Raw genomic sequence first — 15,904 nt, forward strand, 5'->3', positions numbered from 1 at the left:
CTTCTGCCTCAGGATCCTTCAGCCCCAGGGCATCAATGTGGACTTCACCAGTTTTTGTTTCTCATTTCCCTTCCCCCACCCCACACTACCCCACACTTTACTCCAGTTCCAACCTTCCAGCTCAGCACTGTCCTCATGACCTGTCTCACTTGTCAATCTTCCTTCCCACCTATCCGCTCCACTCTCCACTCCAACCTATCACCTTCACCCCCACGTCCATCTACTTATTGCACTCTCAGCTACCTTCTCCCCAGCCCCACCCCCCCTCCCATTTATCTCTCCACCCCTAAGGCTGTCAGCCTCATTCCTGATGAAAGGCTTTTGCTACTCCACGGATGCTGCCTGACCTGCCGTGTTTTTCCAGCACAATTCTAATCACCACACAAATTCACCTGCACATCCGCACACATCATCTACTGCATCCGTTGCACCCGATGTGGCCTCCTCTATATTGGGGAGACAGGCCGCCTACTTGCAGAACGTTTCAGAGAACACCTCTGGGACAACCGGACCAACCAACCCAACCACCCCGTGGCTCAACACTTCAACTCCCCCTCCCAATCCACCAAGGACATGCAGGTCCTTGGACTCCTCTGTTGCTAGACCGTAGCAACACGACAGCTGGAGGAAGAGCGCCTCATCTTCCGCCTAGGAACCCTCCAACCACAGGGATGAACTCAGATTTCTCCAGTTTCCTCATTTCCCCTCCCTCCACCTTGTCTTAGTCCCAACACTCGAACTCAGCACCACCTTCCTAACCTGCAGTCTCCTTCCTGATCTCTCCGCCCCCACCCTCACCTCGACCTCCTTCCACCTATCGCATTTCCAACGTCCCTCCCCCAAGTCCTTCCTCCCTACCTTTTATCTTGTCCCGCTTGGCACACTTTCCTCATTCCTGAAGAAGGGCTCATGCCCGAAACGCGATTCTCCTGCTCCTTGGATGCTGCCTGACCTGCTGTGCCTTTCCAGCAACACATTTTCAAGCTATGATCTCCAGCATCTGCAGACCTCACTTTCTCCACTCTAATCTTGACCAACATCCTTGTAAATCTTTTCTGAACCCTTTCAAGTTTCACAACATTGTTCCGATAGGAGGGAGACCAGAATTGCACACAGTATTCCAAAAGTGGCCTAACTAATGACCTATTCAGCCATGACATTATCTCCTAACTCCTATATTCAGTCCTCTGTCCAGTAAAGAAAAGCAGACCAAATGCTGCCTTCACTATCCTGTTTACCTGCGACTTCACTTTCAAGAAACTATGACCCTGAACTCCAAGGTCTCTTTGTTCATCAACACTGCCCAGGACTTTACAATTAAGTGTATAAATCCTGCTTTTTATTCTAGATTATTATTTAATTCACAGTTTGCACCTATCATGGTGGGATTTAAGTTGTTGTTTCTAGAATATTAGCCTGGGATTTCTAATGACATTATCACTGCCATTAAAAAAATAGTACTGCAGATCGGGCGTTCGGTCCCTCAAGCTTGCATACAATAAGATTATAGTTGATTTAATTGTGAACTTAATTCCACTTTTCTGTCTCTTCTCTATATGCCTTAAATACCTTGTCTAACCCAGCCCCTCATGCTGTCTAAGGAAGAGATTTCCAAAGATTTACAACTGTCAAGTGATGAATTCCTCCTCATTACCAACATAAATGAGTGACCCCCTATTTTGAAACTGTGCCTTGTAGTTGTAGATTGCATCTACCCTGTCAAGTCTCTTTAGAACTTTCAAGATGATCATTCTTTGGTCTCCTGAAACCTTCAGTCATGGGATGTGGGTATTGCTGGTTTGAGTCAAGATTTTTTGCTCATTCCAAGTTGCTTGAGAGAGGGATTTTGAGCTGCTGCCATGATCTAATTGCTGTCCATCTGTGATGGATAGAATCACAAAACCTTTAAGGAGGCATTGAGAAAGCTCTTATCACCCTGTCCTGCCATGCAATTAAAAGATCTTAGCTATAGAAATACTTGCAAGTTGACCATTGTATCCTTATACACAAACTACAACTAACATACAAGTAGTTCAAAATCCAAATTCTTAATATAAATGTTATCAAAACCTAGATATAAATTGTTCGCTCACATCATAGATTTGAACATCCAAGACCTGTGAGTGTCTTGACAAGTTAGGTGTGGAAAGGGTGTTTCTTCCTTTTAGGGGAATCAAGAACTAGGGATCACTGTTTAAAAATAGTTTGTCCTTGAATATATTTAAGGTAGAAGTGACTGGATTCTTAAGCAAGAAATTGAATCATTATCAGGAATAGGTAGAAAAGTGGAGTTGAAGTTGTAGTCAGATCTGTGAGTTACTGAATGGTAGGGCAGGTTGGAGATGCCAGATGGTCTACTCCTGCTTGTTGTTCTGATGTTCATGTTATGAACAAAAAGTTGTAAGGAGCTTAATATGATTGATATAGTATGTAGAAGGCCAACAGAAGTAGGCTATTCAGGCTCCCCGAGTCTGCTCTGTCGTTCAGTGAGCTTGTGACTAATACGTTGATTTTCAACTTCACTTCCCAGCCTTATCCAGATAATCTTTCATTCCTTTCATTGGACAATGCCATGAGATCCTTAATGCTTATATTCACTTAAGAAGGCAGAAGGAGTTTTCTTCTAATCATTTATCTTTGTAATAAATGATAATCTAATCATTTATCTTTGTAAGTATTAGAGTTATAATCTCACAGCATGGAAACAGATAGTTCGGTCCAACCTATTCAAGTCAACCATATTCCCAAACCAAACCAGTCCCACCTATCTGCGCCTGGTCCACATCCTTCCAAACTGTTCCTATGCATGAATTTCTCCAAATGTCTTTGAAATGTTGCAGTACACCCGCATCCACCACTTCCTCTCACAGTTCATTCCACACATGAACCACATTGTATGTAAAAAAAAACGTTTCCCCACGTGTCCTTTTTTAAATCTTTCCCCTCTCACCTTACAAATATGCCCCTTTATTTTTTTAATTCCCCCACCCTAGGGAAAGGACCCCAGTCATTCACCTTTATATGCCCCTCATGATTTTATAAATTTCCATGAGGTCACTCTTCAACCTCCTGTGCTCCAGTGAAAGAAGTCCAGCCTTTCCGGTCTATTTTTTATATATCTCACCTTCCAATGCCATTGTAATGAGTATTTGTTGTTATGAATTGTTTATTATTTGTTTTATAGGATAAGTTCCTTACCCGATCATTGATTTAAAACTTCATTAAAAGTAAGAAATTTATATAGAAGTAAGGCAGGACCAAATAAACTGTAGTGAACTTGGACTGAAGGCAAATGCTACTTTGCAGATGTTGATAATCTTGATTCTTTGGAAGTGAATAAATTTGAAATGGAATTACTTAGCTCCTTGTGGCGTATGCTAACTTCTCTTGGCTGTAGTGGGAACCAACTGTTTGGAGGACTTATTGATCAAGGTCTGGAGTTAGAACAAAAAAGGTATAAATTGGAATCATCACAACAATTTATTTCTGTTTACTGAAATGGTGGCTTAACTATTTGCCGACTTTCTAGTTTCTGTTTTAGATTTCATTATTTGCAGTTCATTCATGGTATTTTACAAATATGTAAATTTTCTCACTTTTGAATTCTGGACATAAGGATGATCATTTGAAGGAAAATGAGGAAAGTCAATGATTAAAAACAATGTTAAGCTGTAACACGCATTTTTGCCATTTAGATCTGTACAGTCAAATTCCAAGCATCTGATTATGTGGCTCTGTAGATGGGAAGCATGCTTGCAACTGAACTTTCTCATTATTTCTCTCAAATGTCCACATTTATTCCTCCTCCTGAGAACTTTGCTTGGCATCCCTTTAAATTCAGCTTGTGTAACTGTTTCTTCTTTTGGTTAATTATGAGTGTTGAATTCTTGGATCGAAAGATGTCTGCTTATTTTTGGATGAGCTGAATAGGTGCATTTATGGAATTTTTAAAAATAGAATATACCCAAATTTAATTATTTTAATATACACATTGAAGTTTTTATTTGAATCCCTTGGGTAAAGATGACATGATTGGTTGATGCCCATATGCAAATGGCAGTCTTTCGGTGGAGATATTCAAGGCTTCAATAAACGACTCACGTGAACCATGCACAACTTCAAAGAAGTGCAGGAGTGTCCACACCAATTTATATTTGGTAATTAACATCCCATATTGCTGTTTTGAGATCTTGTGGACAAGCTGCTCCATTTCAGACAAGTGGCTGCACCTCTGAGTGGTTGGCTTTGGGTGTCAACTTTGGGACACTCTGTGTTTGTTGAACTTGCTAAACAAATGTACATCTTGTTTAGTTCTTTTCCTGAGGTTTCATACACAAGATGCAATTCACACACCAACCTCTGCCAACAGTTAAAGTTTATTAAAACTTGTACAAATTAGGTGACCTCCTTTGACCGTTTTCACAGGCACGCAAGGTTTTTAAATTAGATTAGATCACTTAGTGTGGAAACAGGCCCTTCAGCCCAACAAATCCACACCGACCCACTGAAGCGCAACCCCCTACATTTACCCCTTCACCTAACACTACAGGCAATTTAGCATAGCCAATTCACCTAACCTGCACATTTTTTTTTGGACTGCGGAAGGAAACCGAAGCACCCGGAGGAAACCCACGCAGACATAGGGAGAATGTGCAAATTCAACACAGTTAGTCGCCTGAGGTGGGAATTGAACCCAGGTCTCTGTGCTAACTACTGTGCCACCGTGCCGCCCACAAAGTTGAGGCACTGAACAAAGAAAACACGTCCCCTTTATACAGGTCAGTTGGTCATGCTCACAGATACTCTGGCCACTCCCCCACAATCACATGCCACTCACACACTCACAGTCACATGCTAACCCAGGAACAATGGTAGGATGAGATCATCATCTGAGATAATGTAAATACCCTAATCCTGGGGAATCATTAGGCAGACAATTTACCCAAAACAATGTAGGTGTGACATACCTAGCTTCAGGGGATGGCTAGAAAGCATTTCTGAATGGAGGAGAATTAATGATAGTTAAATTTGATAATAGTAAGGGGAGTAGTAGCAAATGATTGTCTAATTGGAGTGGGAGTCATTCGCATTCTTGCATGAATGTTGTCCCCACCCATTTCCAGAATGTTCAGTCAGTGCAGTTTAACTCTCAAACATTACATTAATGTCCAGAGAGAAAGAGTCCCATTTATTGTTTTAACATTACAACATTTTAAAATATTATTTCCTCACTTCTATCAGCAAAGTCTTTGTTAAATATTTAGCTGTTAAATCAAGTCATAGACCACTTGGCCCAACTCTCCTACACCGAACAGGTCTCCTAAACTGAACTAGTCCCATTTGCCCGTGTTTGGCATATATCCCTTTTAAACATTTCCTATGCTTGCACCTGTCTAGATGTCTTTTGAATGTTGTCATTGTACTCACCTCTATCACTGCCTCTGTCAGCTTGCTCCTTTTATGCACCACCTTCTGTGTGGAAAATGTTTCTCCTCCGGTCCCTTCTAAATTATTCTGCTCTCCCCTAAACCTGTTCCCCCTCGTCTTGGATACCCAACTCTGGGGAAAAGACCTTGGCCATTCACTTTATCTAAGCTGCTCATAATTTTATAAACCTCTGCAAGGTTATTCCTCAGCCTCCTTACACTCCAGGGAAAATAGTCCCAGATTATCCAGCCTCTCCTTTATAACTCCAGTCTCAGTAACATTCTTCTAAATCTTGTTTGCATCCTTTCCAGTTAATAACATTCTATAGTAGGACCATAATTGTATGCAGTACTCCAAAAGTCGCCTTACCAATGCCTTATACAGCCATTACATGATTGTATCAACTCCTTTACTCAGTGCTCTGACCAATATAGGCAAGTGTGCCAAATACCTTTTCAACACTCTGTCCACCTTTGTTTATCTTCAAGGAATTATATACCTGCACCCCAAGGTTGCTCTGTTTGACAATACTCACCAGGGCCCTAGTATTGACTGTGTAACTCCCTGCCCTGGTTTGTCTTACCAAGATGCAACACCTCTCATTTATCTAAATTACATACTCTCACCATTCCTTAGCCCATTGGCCCAGTTGATCAAGATTCCCTTGTACTCTTAGATAATCTTCTTCACTGTTTACTCCACCAATTCTGGTGTCATCCACAAATTTACTTACCATGTTTCTTATATTCTCATCCAGATCATTTATACAAAATCATGCACAACCGTGCATCCAGTTACAGTCCTTGCAGCACATTGCTGGTCACAGGTCTCCAGTTTGAACAGCAACCCTTCACCACAGCCTTCTGTCTCCTACCATCAATCTAATTTTATATCTGATTGGCTAGGTCTTCCTGGATCCATTGTGATCTAACCTTACTAACCGGTCTACCGTGCAGAATCTTGTCAAAGACCTTGCTAAAATTCATGTAAATTGTGTATACTGCAATTTCTTCCCTAGATTCCCATAATGTCCTAACCAGATCTTTTTGAATAAAAAAACTAATATTTGTCAGTAATTTGTTTTCTTGGAGTTTTTGATTTGCAAAAACTTTATTACCAGTTGTACTAGATGTTTAAAGCTTATTTATTTCTGTTTAAATATCATGATTAGTTAAAGATGCTGAGATTTGATTTTTTTTTTTCCCCCTGTAGTGCACCTATATGTCAGTTTCTACCCTTTTCTGTGGCTTCAGTGGTAAAACTAAAACCCTTTCTCCCAGTAGGTATTTCTCTGTTGGAGATCAAATTGATGGTTTCTTCCTTTAAGATTCTCATTGTCTTGAATAAATTTCTATGTGACTTTGTCCCTTATCTCTGATCAACTTCTCCACACTATTATTAAGGAGGAACGGCTTATAGTTTCAGAAGTAACAGTAGGAAAATGGATCTGGGTGGGTTACTCTTATCGGGTCGGTGTGGACTTCTTTGTGTCGAAGGGTCTGTTTCCACACTGTAGGGATTCTATGATTCTGTATGGTGCGTGGTCACAGTAGGTTTTACTAATATGCTAAGTTGTGATCATTTTATGATCGCAGCATCAGGTTTAATCATGATTTTCAAAAGAGAAATCTTAAAATTGTAAAATGTTGCAGGCTCTGGACAAAGGACAGGATAGTGGAACAAAATTGAGCAACTGTACATTGGGAGAGGGAGTATGCAGTGAGACTTGTCCTTGTGCACCAGTTGCTGAAGGTAAGCAGATGGTAAAGAAGGCAAATGGTATGTTGAAGAAAGTGAGGACTGCAGATGCTGGAGACCAGAGTTGAAAACTGTGATGCTGGAAAAACACATCAGTCCAGGCAGCATCCGAGGAGCAGGAGAATCGACGTTTTGGGCATAAGCCCTTCCTCGGGAATGAGGCTGGTGTGCCAAGCGGGCTGAGATAAAGGGTGGGGGGGAGGGAATTTGGTGAAGAGGTGCTGGGAATACGATAGGTGGAAGGAGGTGAGGGTGATAGGCCGGAGAGGGGATGGGGATGGAGAGGTCAGGAAGAAGATTGCAGGTCAAGAGGGCGGTGCTGAATCCGGGGGTTGGGACTGAGCAAAGGTGGGGGGAGGGGAAATGAGGAAGCTGGAGAAATCTACATTTATCCCGTGTGGTTGGAGGGTTCCTAGGTGGAAGATGAGGCGCTCTTCCTCCAGGCGTCGTGTGGTCAGGGTCTGATAATGGAGGAGGTCAAGGACCTGCATGTCCTTGGCGGAGTGGGAGGGGGAGTTAAAGTGTTCAGCCACGGGGCGGTTGGGTTGGTTGGTGCGGGTGTCCCAGAGGTGTTCCCTGAAACGTTCTGCAAGTCGGCGGCCTGTCTCCCCAATGTAGAGGAGACCACCTCAGGTGCAATGGATACAGTAAAAGGATGTGTTTGGAGGTGCAGGTGAATTTGCGATGGATATGGAAGGATCCGTTGGGGCCTTGGAGGGAGGTAAGAGGGGAGGTGTGGGTGCAAGTTTTGCACTTCTTGCAGTTGCAGGGGAAGGTGCCGGGAGTGGAGGTTGGGTTGGTGGGGGGGTGTGGACCCGACGAGGGAGTCGCGGAGGGAGTGGTCTCTCCGGAACGCTGATAAGGGTGGGGAGTGAAATATATCCCGGTGGTGGGGTCTGTTTGGAGTTGGCGGAAATGACGGAGGATGATACGACATATCCGGAGGTTGGTGGGGTAGAAGGTGAGGACCAGTAGGGTTCTGTCCTGGTGGCAATTGGAGGGGCGGGACTCAAGGGCGGAGGTGCGGGAAGTGGAGGAGATGCGGTGGATAGCATCGTCGACCACGTCGGAGGGGATGTTGGTATGTTGGCTTTCATTGCAAGAGGTTTTGAGTACAGGAGCAGGGATGTGTTATTGCAGTTATGCAGTGTCTTGGTGAGGCCACACCATGAATATTGTGTGCACATTCGGTCTCCTTTTCTGAAAAAGGATGTTCATGGTCTCTAGGGAGTGCCATGAAGGTTTACTAGGCTGCTTTTGGGGATGGCAGGACTAACATATGAGGAGAGATTGACTGACCGACCAGATTAGGATTGTCTTGCTGGAGTTCAGATGAATAAAGGGGGATCTCATAGAGACTTGAAATTTTAACAGTACTAAACAGGGTAGATGTAGGGAGGATCTTACTGATGGTGGGTGTGTACAGAACCAGGGGTCACCGTCTGAGAATTCGAGATGGACTATTTAGGACGGAGGTGAGACATTTTTTCACCCAGAGTGGTAACCCAGTTGAAGTCATTAACACAAGAAGTTGTTGATGCCAAAACATTGACTATATTCAAGAGACAGCTTGATACAACATTTGGGACAAATGGGATCAAAGGTTATTGGGAGAAAGCAGGATTCGACTGTTGTGTTGGATGATCAGCCATGACCACAATGAATGGTGGAACAGGCTGGAAGGGCTGAATGGCCGTCTCCTGCACCTATCATGTTCCTGTTTTTCTATGTACAATTGGCTGAATGGCTGTTTGTTATGCTGCATCAAAATGTCTGTGCCAACTTCCTGCAAGAAAAATGTACATAATGCCATTCCTTGTAATTTTCTCTGTAGTTGTATAACTGTTCTCCTGTTCTAATTGAGGACTTGAGTGGCCCAGGTAATAGTGGATGCATTGCTAATTGTGGATGAAGGTTTGCTCGCTGAGCTGGACAGTTCTTTAAGATGCTTCGTGACCATACTAGGTAACATCAGTGAGCCTCCGAATGAAGCACAGGTGGTGTAGCCTGCTTTCTATTTATATGTTAGAGTTTCCTTGGGCTGGTGCTGTCATTTCCTGTGGTGACATTTCCTATGGTGGTGTAATTTCTTCTTCTTTTTCTCGGGGTGGTAAATTGGATCCAATTCGGTGTGTTTGTTGATAGAGCTCCGGTTGGAATGCCATGCTTCTAGGAATTCTCGTGGGTCTCTGTTTGGCTTGTCCTAGGATGGATGTGTTGTCCCAGTCAGTGGTGTCCTTCCTCGTCTGTATGTATGGATACTAGCGAGAGTGGGTCATGTCATTTTGTGGCTAGTTGATGTTCATATATCCTGGTGGCTAGTTTTCTGCCTGTTTTTCCAATGTAGTGTTTTAGTTCTTGCAAGGTATTTTGTAAATGACATTAGTTTTGCTTGTTGCCTGTATAGGGTCTTTCAAGTTCATTAGTTGCTATTTTAGTGTGTTGGTGAATTTGTGGGCTACCATGATGCCAAATGGTCTGAGTAGTCTGGCAATCATTTCCAAGATGTCTTTGATATTGGAAATTTAGACTTTGATGTCTGAAACAAGATTTGGACTTTCAGAAGACTTTTGATGAAGTTCTGTTCAGCAAAGTAGCCTTTAATTTTGAAGTGCATATAATCGAGTGTAGTGTTTTGAGATGGAGAGAACTGTTTGGAAACAAAGAATAAGGATAAAACCGATAGAAAACGAAGAGTAAGGATAAAATGGATCCAGATGCAGGCAGTGACGAACCCGATACTGCAGAGATCAGTGCTAAGACCTTAGCTATTCACAGTCTCTATTATATATTTAATGATTTGGATGAGAGAACTAAATGTAATAACCTCAAGGTGGGTGGGAGAATGAGATGTGAGGGGGATGCAGAGACACTTCACTGTGATTTTGGCAAGTTGAGTGGGCAAATGCATGGTAGATGAGATATAATATGGATAAAAATGATAGTATCCACTTTGGTATATAAACAGGAAAGCTGTTTACTATCTGTCCATAAATTGAGAATGTATGTGCAATGAGACCTGGTTGTCCTCCTATACCTGTCACTGAAGGTAATAAGCATGCAGATTCAGCATGTGATAAAGAAGGCAAATGGTTATGTTCGCCTTCATAGTAAGAGGCTTCGAGTACAGGAGTAGGGCTGCTTTGTTGCAATTATATCGGGCATTGTTTTGGCTACACCTGGAATATTGTGCACAGTTTTGCTTTCATAAAGACCTGAGGAAGGATGTTTTGTTATTGAGGGTATGCACTGAAGGTCTACCAGACTGATTGATTGATTGGTGGATGGTACAACTGACTTACAAGCAGAGGTTGAATTGGTTAGGGTTAAATTCACTACAATTCAGAAGAATGAGGGGCTATCCAGGATAGATGCAGGTAGGATTTTTCTAATGACAGGGGAGTCCAGATCCAGAGGTCACAGTCTAAGGATATGGGGTGGACCATTTAGGACTGAGATGAGCTGAAATTTGAAGATGCAGAGAATTTGCAGATGAGACCACAGTATTTCATCTTTTCAAAAAGTTGGGTGGAGCACTTTGAACTAAAGGGATCAAAGGATATTGGGGGGAAAGCAGGAACAGACTATTGAGTTGTATAGGCGAAAGTGAGGACTGCAAATACTGGAGATAAGAGTCTAGATTAGAGGGGTGCTGAAAAAGCACAGCAGGTCGGGCAGCATTCGAAGAGCAAGAAAATCGATGTTTCAGGCAAATCAGCCATGGTCATAATGAATGGTGGAGCAGGGTCGAAATGCCTACTACTACTCCTGTTTTTCTATGATTCTATTTCAGTGACTATTGAGATTCTTTCCTAACTTATTCGAAGTGTCTGATGTTACAAATAACAGCATTTAACAGAATACACCAGACATTGTCATTATGTTTAACTTTTTTCTTTTAAGTTAGTTGTAAAAATATCGAATTCCTCAATTTTCCTTTTTTCTTCCTGGATCATCATTCTGTCCTAGATTAGAAGCTGAGTCTTAGAGGCAACATTTAATTAATGTTTCTTTTAATGTTCTAGAACTCCCCTGGTGTAGTTGCTGTACTTATCATTGAATACAAGAAAACGCTGCTTCCACACCTGCCCATTCATTTACACACTGCATCGAATTCCTTGATGTTTGCACTTATGCCAAGATCAAAAATCTATAGATCCTTTTATTGCCAGGTAAGAAAATAAAGACAAAAATTATGGATGATTTCTAGTAATCATGTGTTTGTCTATAATGCTTGTTTTTTAACATGGGTAGAAATTAATACTGTTTCCAAACGAGTACTCCCAAGAATTCATTTTAAAAATAGTCAACATCCTGTACATCCTTTACAAGAATATGCACAGACCACAGTGTGGGCCCAGCATCAGCAAGCACTGAGCTATTCCCCTGTCTTGCCTTCCTCAGGACATATAGTCTATTAGCGCACTGTCATCAAGTTCAAGGGTCACATACCTGCTGACTTCATCGATTACTTACACTTTTGCCTGATTGGAGACGTTGAACTCGTTGTTTCCTGATGATAGAAAAAAAAATACACCTGTCAGCTTCCTTTTGCAGGACTTCCAAGTAATACTGAGATGGGATGTGGGCAAATTTTTCAGCTTGCCTCTCCATGAGTGTAGTTGCTGCAAATTGAAAAATCCACATTCTGTGGAGCTTCACTGATATAGTCTGTGGTCCTTTACAATTTGAAATTCTCTTTTTTTTTTGAATGGAGCTTTTTGAATGTTTGTTCTCATTTGCTCATGGAATGAGGGCGTTGTTGGCTAGGCCTGCAATTGTTGTCTATCTCTAATTGTTCTGAAGAAGGTAATGTTAAGCTGCCTCCAGACCTTGTGGTGTTGATACAGTTATGCTGCTCTTAAGGGAGTTTTAGTCTTGGCCCAAAGAGAGTGAAGGAACGGTGACGTAGTTCCAGTTCAGAATGCTTTGTGGCTTGGAGTAGAAATTGCAGGTTATATTGTTCCCATGCATCTATTCTCATTGTTCTTCTAAGTGCTAGAAATTGGATTTAAAAGGTGTTGTTGGAATCACTTTGAGTCACTGCAGTGCAAATTTTAAAAAGTATATCTTGCTACCAGTTTGAGATGGTGGTGAAGAATGAATGTTGAAGGTGAGGAATTGGGTGTCAGTCAAGAGGACCATCAAGCTTTGTCCATGTGATGCCATATGACCATAGAAACAAGTACCTCTCCTTGAATATCCTTGCTCTCTAGCATTATGCTGAGCTTAGTCAATGTTGCTGCACCTTTTCTCCTTGCCTAACTTTCTTGAACACTTTGTGCTGGATCTTCAATTCCTAACTGTGCTGCGCATCAGTTTGCACAACTGAAGGTCATTTTATTTTGCCTGAATAATTGTGTCCCTCTACTTTCAAATCCATACCATTTTCTTTTAGCCTTTCGGCAGGTGTGGATGCCTTGAATGTAACTGGACCTGCACCCTTTCTGAGCTCAGGTTCCCATAGTGAGGAATTCAGGAGAGTTGAGTTTCTTTCCCGCATACTATTTTAATCTGCTGGTGTAGGAGTTTGTAAGCACTGGGGAAAAAAAATGCTTGTAGGAGAGTTTTTGACTGTTGGGGAAGCCTGCTGAGACATCAGGAACACTCTGGAAAGTAAATGTAAAACGGACTGAGGCCCTTTGATGTCACTATTGGAAGCTGTGTTGCAACGTACATCTGATAATCCTGCAGTGGTTCATCACAGAGCTATGTTCTGCAGAAGCATGTTGACCCTTACATTGGTCAGCATTGTGTAATTGTTTGCATTTCAGTAGTTCTCCAATTGGCCAAAGTGCTATTAATCTATTCAAAAATGTTTTTAAAAAAAATTCCTGTCACCCTCTGGTGTCGTATTTTTGTTGTGATTTATATTAACTGATATCTAGCTCGAAGAGTGTGCTGCTGGAAAAGCACAGTCGGTCAGGCAGCGTCCAAGGAGCAGGAGAGTCGACATTTTGACTCTTCTTCAGGAGTGGAGGGGGTGGCCCAAGGGGGCTGAGAGTTAAATGGGAGGGGGTGGGCTGGTGTCAAAGTAGCTGTGAATGCATTAGATAGATGCAGGGTAGTTTAAACCCTCCCGAAGTGCTCTCGCAAATTTCTTGCCCAGGACATTGGTGCTTCTCCAGTTTAAGTGCAACCTGTCCTTCATGTACAGGTCCCACCTTCCGAGAAGGTGTCCTAATGATCAACGTATCTGAAGCCCTCCCTCCTGTACGAGCCTTGTAGCCATATGTTTAGCTGCACTCTTGTCCTGTTCCTAGTCCCACTAGCATGCGACACCGGTAGTAATCTTGAGATTACTATTCTGCTTTTTAGTTTACAACCTAACTCCCTAAAACCACTTTTTCGATTGTCATCCCTTTTCCTGGTTATGTCATTGGTGCCATTGTGCACCATGATTTATGGCTGCTCACCCTCTCCCTTCAGAGTCTTGTAGGCTTGATCAGTGACATCCCAGACCCTGGCACCTGGGAGGCAACATACCTTCAGGGAGACCCATTCACAACCACTAAATCTCCTGTCCGTTCCTCCTATTGAGTCTTCTACCACGAGCGATTTTCCACTTGTTTTGCGCCCCCCCCCCCACCCCCACCAACTGTCTGAGCCATAGAGCCAGGCTCTGTGCTAGAGACCTGGCCAATCTGGCTTTCCCATGGTATGCCCCCCCCCAAAAAAAAGTTTCCGTATTATTGAGGAGAATGGCCACAGGGGATCCCTGCACTGTCTGCCTGTTCCCTTTCTGCCCCTCACTGTAACGCGTTAACTTTTTCTTGTACCTGAGGTGAGACTACCTCCCTGTAACTCCTCCCTATTAACCTGTCCACCTCCCTACTGATCTGAAGTTCATCCAGCTCCAACTCCAGTTCCTTGATGCAGAGTCCGAGGAGCTGGAGTTGGGTGCACTTCCCGCAGATGAAGTCAGTGGAAAGCCTAGTGGTGACCCTTACCTCCCACATCCTACAGGAAGAGCATGCAAGTACCTTAGCATCCATTCCCACTGCTCTGAATTCCCAAAAGAGACTATTGAAAAACCAGTAACCTTACTGAATCAGCGCATAGAATCTCTTTTTTTTAAATTTTGGTTGGAGGACGGTGGTTGAGAGACATTACCTAAGTAATGTTTCGGGTAAAGTCACCGCCCAAATATATTAACTCATTTTCTCAGCAGTCCAGAGTCCGCTCTGCGTGCGTTGCACTTATTCACGTGGTAAGTTATTAAAGGATTAATGTAGTTTCCTGGCAGCCCCCTGGTCCTTGCTGTCAGCTCTACCTCTGCTATTGCAACACTGGATCATTTCTATCCTCACCCTTATTTTAAAAATAACCTAATTCATGTTTGACTAATATGATTATCTTGAACTAACTGTGTTTGCCTGAGTGACTGTTAGTGTTACCTCAAACTATTGCAGAAAGATTTCCTATCATTTAGGTTAAACTGACTGGCCAGGAGTTGCTGGATCTGATACACTTTTTCTTGAACAAGGTTGTATCATTTTCAATTTGCTTTTCTCCTGGCATTGCTCTTCTATTGAAGGAGAATTGAAAAATGATGGCTGGATGATTGTTGCAGAACATGATTGCAGAATTACTTGTATACATATTGACTTTTTAGATGAATATTGTCAGTTTACTATCAACTGAAGAATCCTCTATTTGATAGTTTTCAAAGGCTTTTTTTCTTGTACTCCGCGTGATTTATTGTAAACTGACTGCAACAATATTGGTGACAGTGATGTAGATTCAAGGGCCAAATGGTGGTGTTATTTCCATTCAAATCCTGTGGTACTTTCAAAGATTGTGATTATTGTGTTATGATGTGACCAACTTATTCTCTTTGACCTTTCTTAATTTTAAAGTTGAAATTTGAAAATTCTCAATTTGAAAGTGGTCGGGAAAGCAGAATTGTATATGTGCTTTGCAAAAGGTCTGTTTCTTTCTCTGAAAAATCATTTTAAATTTGAACTTCACTTTACACTGTAGGTCATGACTCCATGGCAACAGGTGGGAGAATCTGGCATTACACTGAAGATGTGTCAGAGTAATCAATTATCTGAGGAGCAAAAAAAGCTGTAAGTAATTTCTTTCGCCAGCCAAAGATATTAAAGTGGAAAAGCAAGTACATAAACTATTTTCTTAGACTTCATTACTTCTATAACTCTCACTTCTACTGTTACTTTTGGCAGATTCAGGTCCTCTGAGCTATTATCTTTCTAGAGTTCACCAGATTGATCTTTTTGGTTGGCTGATTAGAGATATTTCCTCCTTGGGACCCTGCAACCACATGGGATAAATGTGGATTTCAACATTTCTCCCCCCCCCCCCCCCCCACATTATCCCAATCCCAAGCATCCAACTCAGCACTGCCCGCCAGACCCATCCATCGCTCCCCCCTTTGACCTCTCGCCTTCTCCATCGCCTTCATCCACAAATCGCTTTCCCAGCTATCTTCCCCCTCCCATCTATCTCTCAGCCCCAGCCCACAAGCCTCCTTCCTGATGAAGGATATAAGCCCGAAATATCAATTCTCCTGCTCCTCGGATGCTGTCTGACCTGTGGTTTTTCTAGCAGCTCACACTTGACTTTGATCTCCAGCATCTGCAGTCCTCACTTTTTCCTACCTGATTAGAGACATTGTCATTAAGCAGATTTCATTAATGCAGTAATTATTAAGTCCTTATGCACCATACAGAAACCCAGCTACCTCATTGTACAAAAC

General features: G+C 42.4%; 1 protein-coding gene across 4 annotated transcripts in view; it reads left to right on the plus strand.

Moving 5' to 3' along the window:
• dnaaf9 (dynein axonemal assembly factor 9) overlaps positions 1 to 15,904 on the plus strand; it is a 212,406-nt gene that overhangs the window by 123,481 nt on the left and 73,021 nt on the right. For all 4 annotated transcript variants that reach the window (XM_072577236.1, XM_072577220.1, XM_072577228.1 and 1 more), the window contains 2 exons: positions 11,211 to 11,357; positions 15,169 to 15,257. In XM_072577236.1, coding sequence (XP_072433337.1) covers positions 11,211 to 11,357; positions 15,169 to 15,257 — 236 coding nt within the window. The remainder of the gene's footprint in view (positions 1 to 11,210; positions 11,358 to 15,168; positions 15,258 to 15,904) is intronic.

Source organism: Chiloscyllium punctatum, chromosome 1 (genome assembly GCF_047496795.1).
Source record: "Chiloscyllium punctatum isolate Juve2018m chromosome 1, sChiPun1.3, whole genome shotgun sequence".
NCBI classification, from domain to species: Eukaryota; Metazoa; Chordata; class Chondrichthyes; order Orectolobiformes; family Hemiscylliidae; genus Chiloscyllium; species Chiloscyllium punctatum.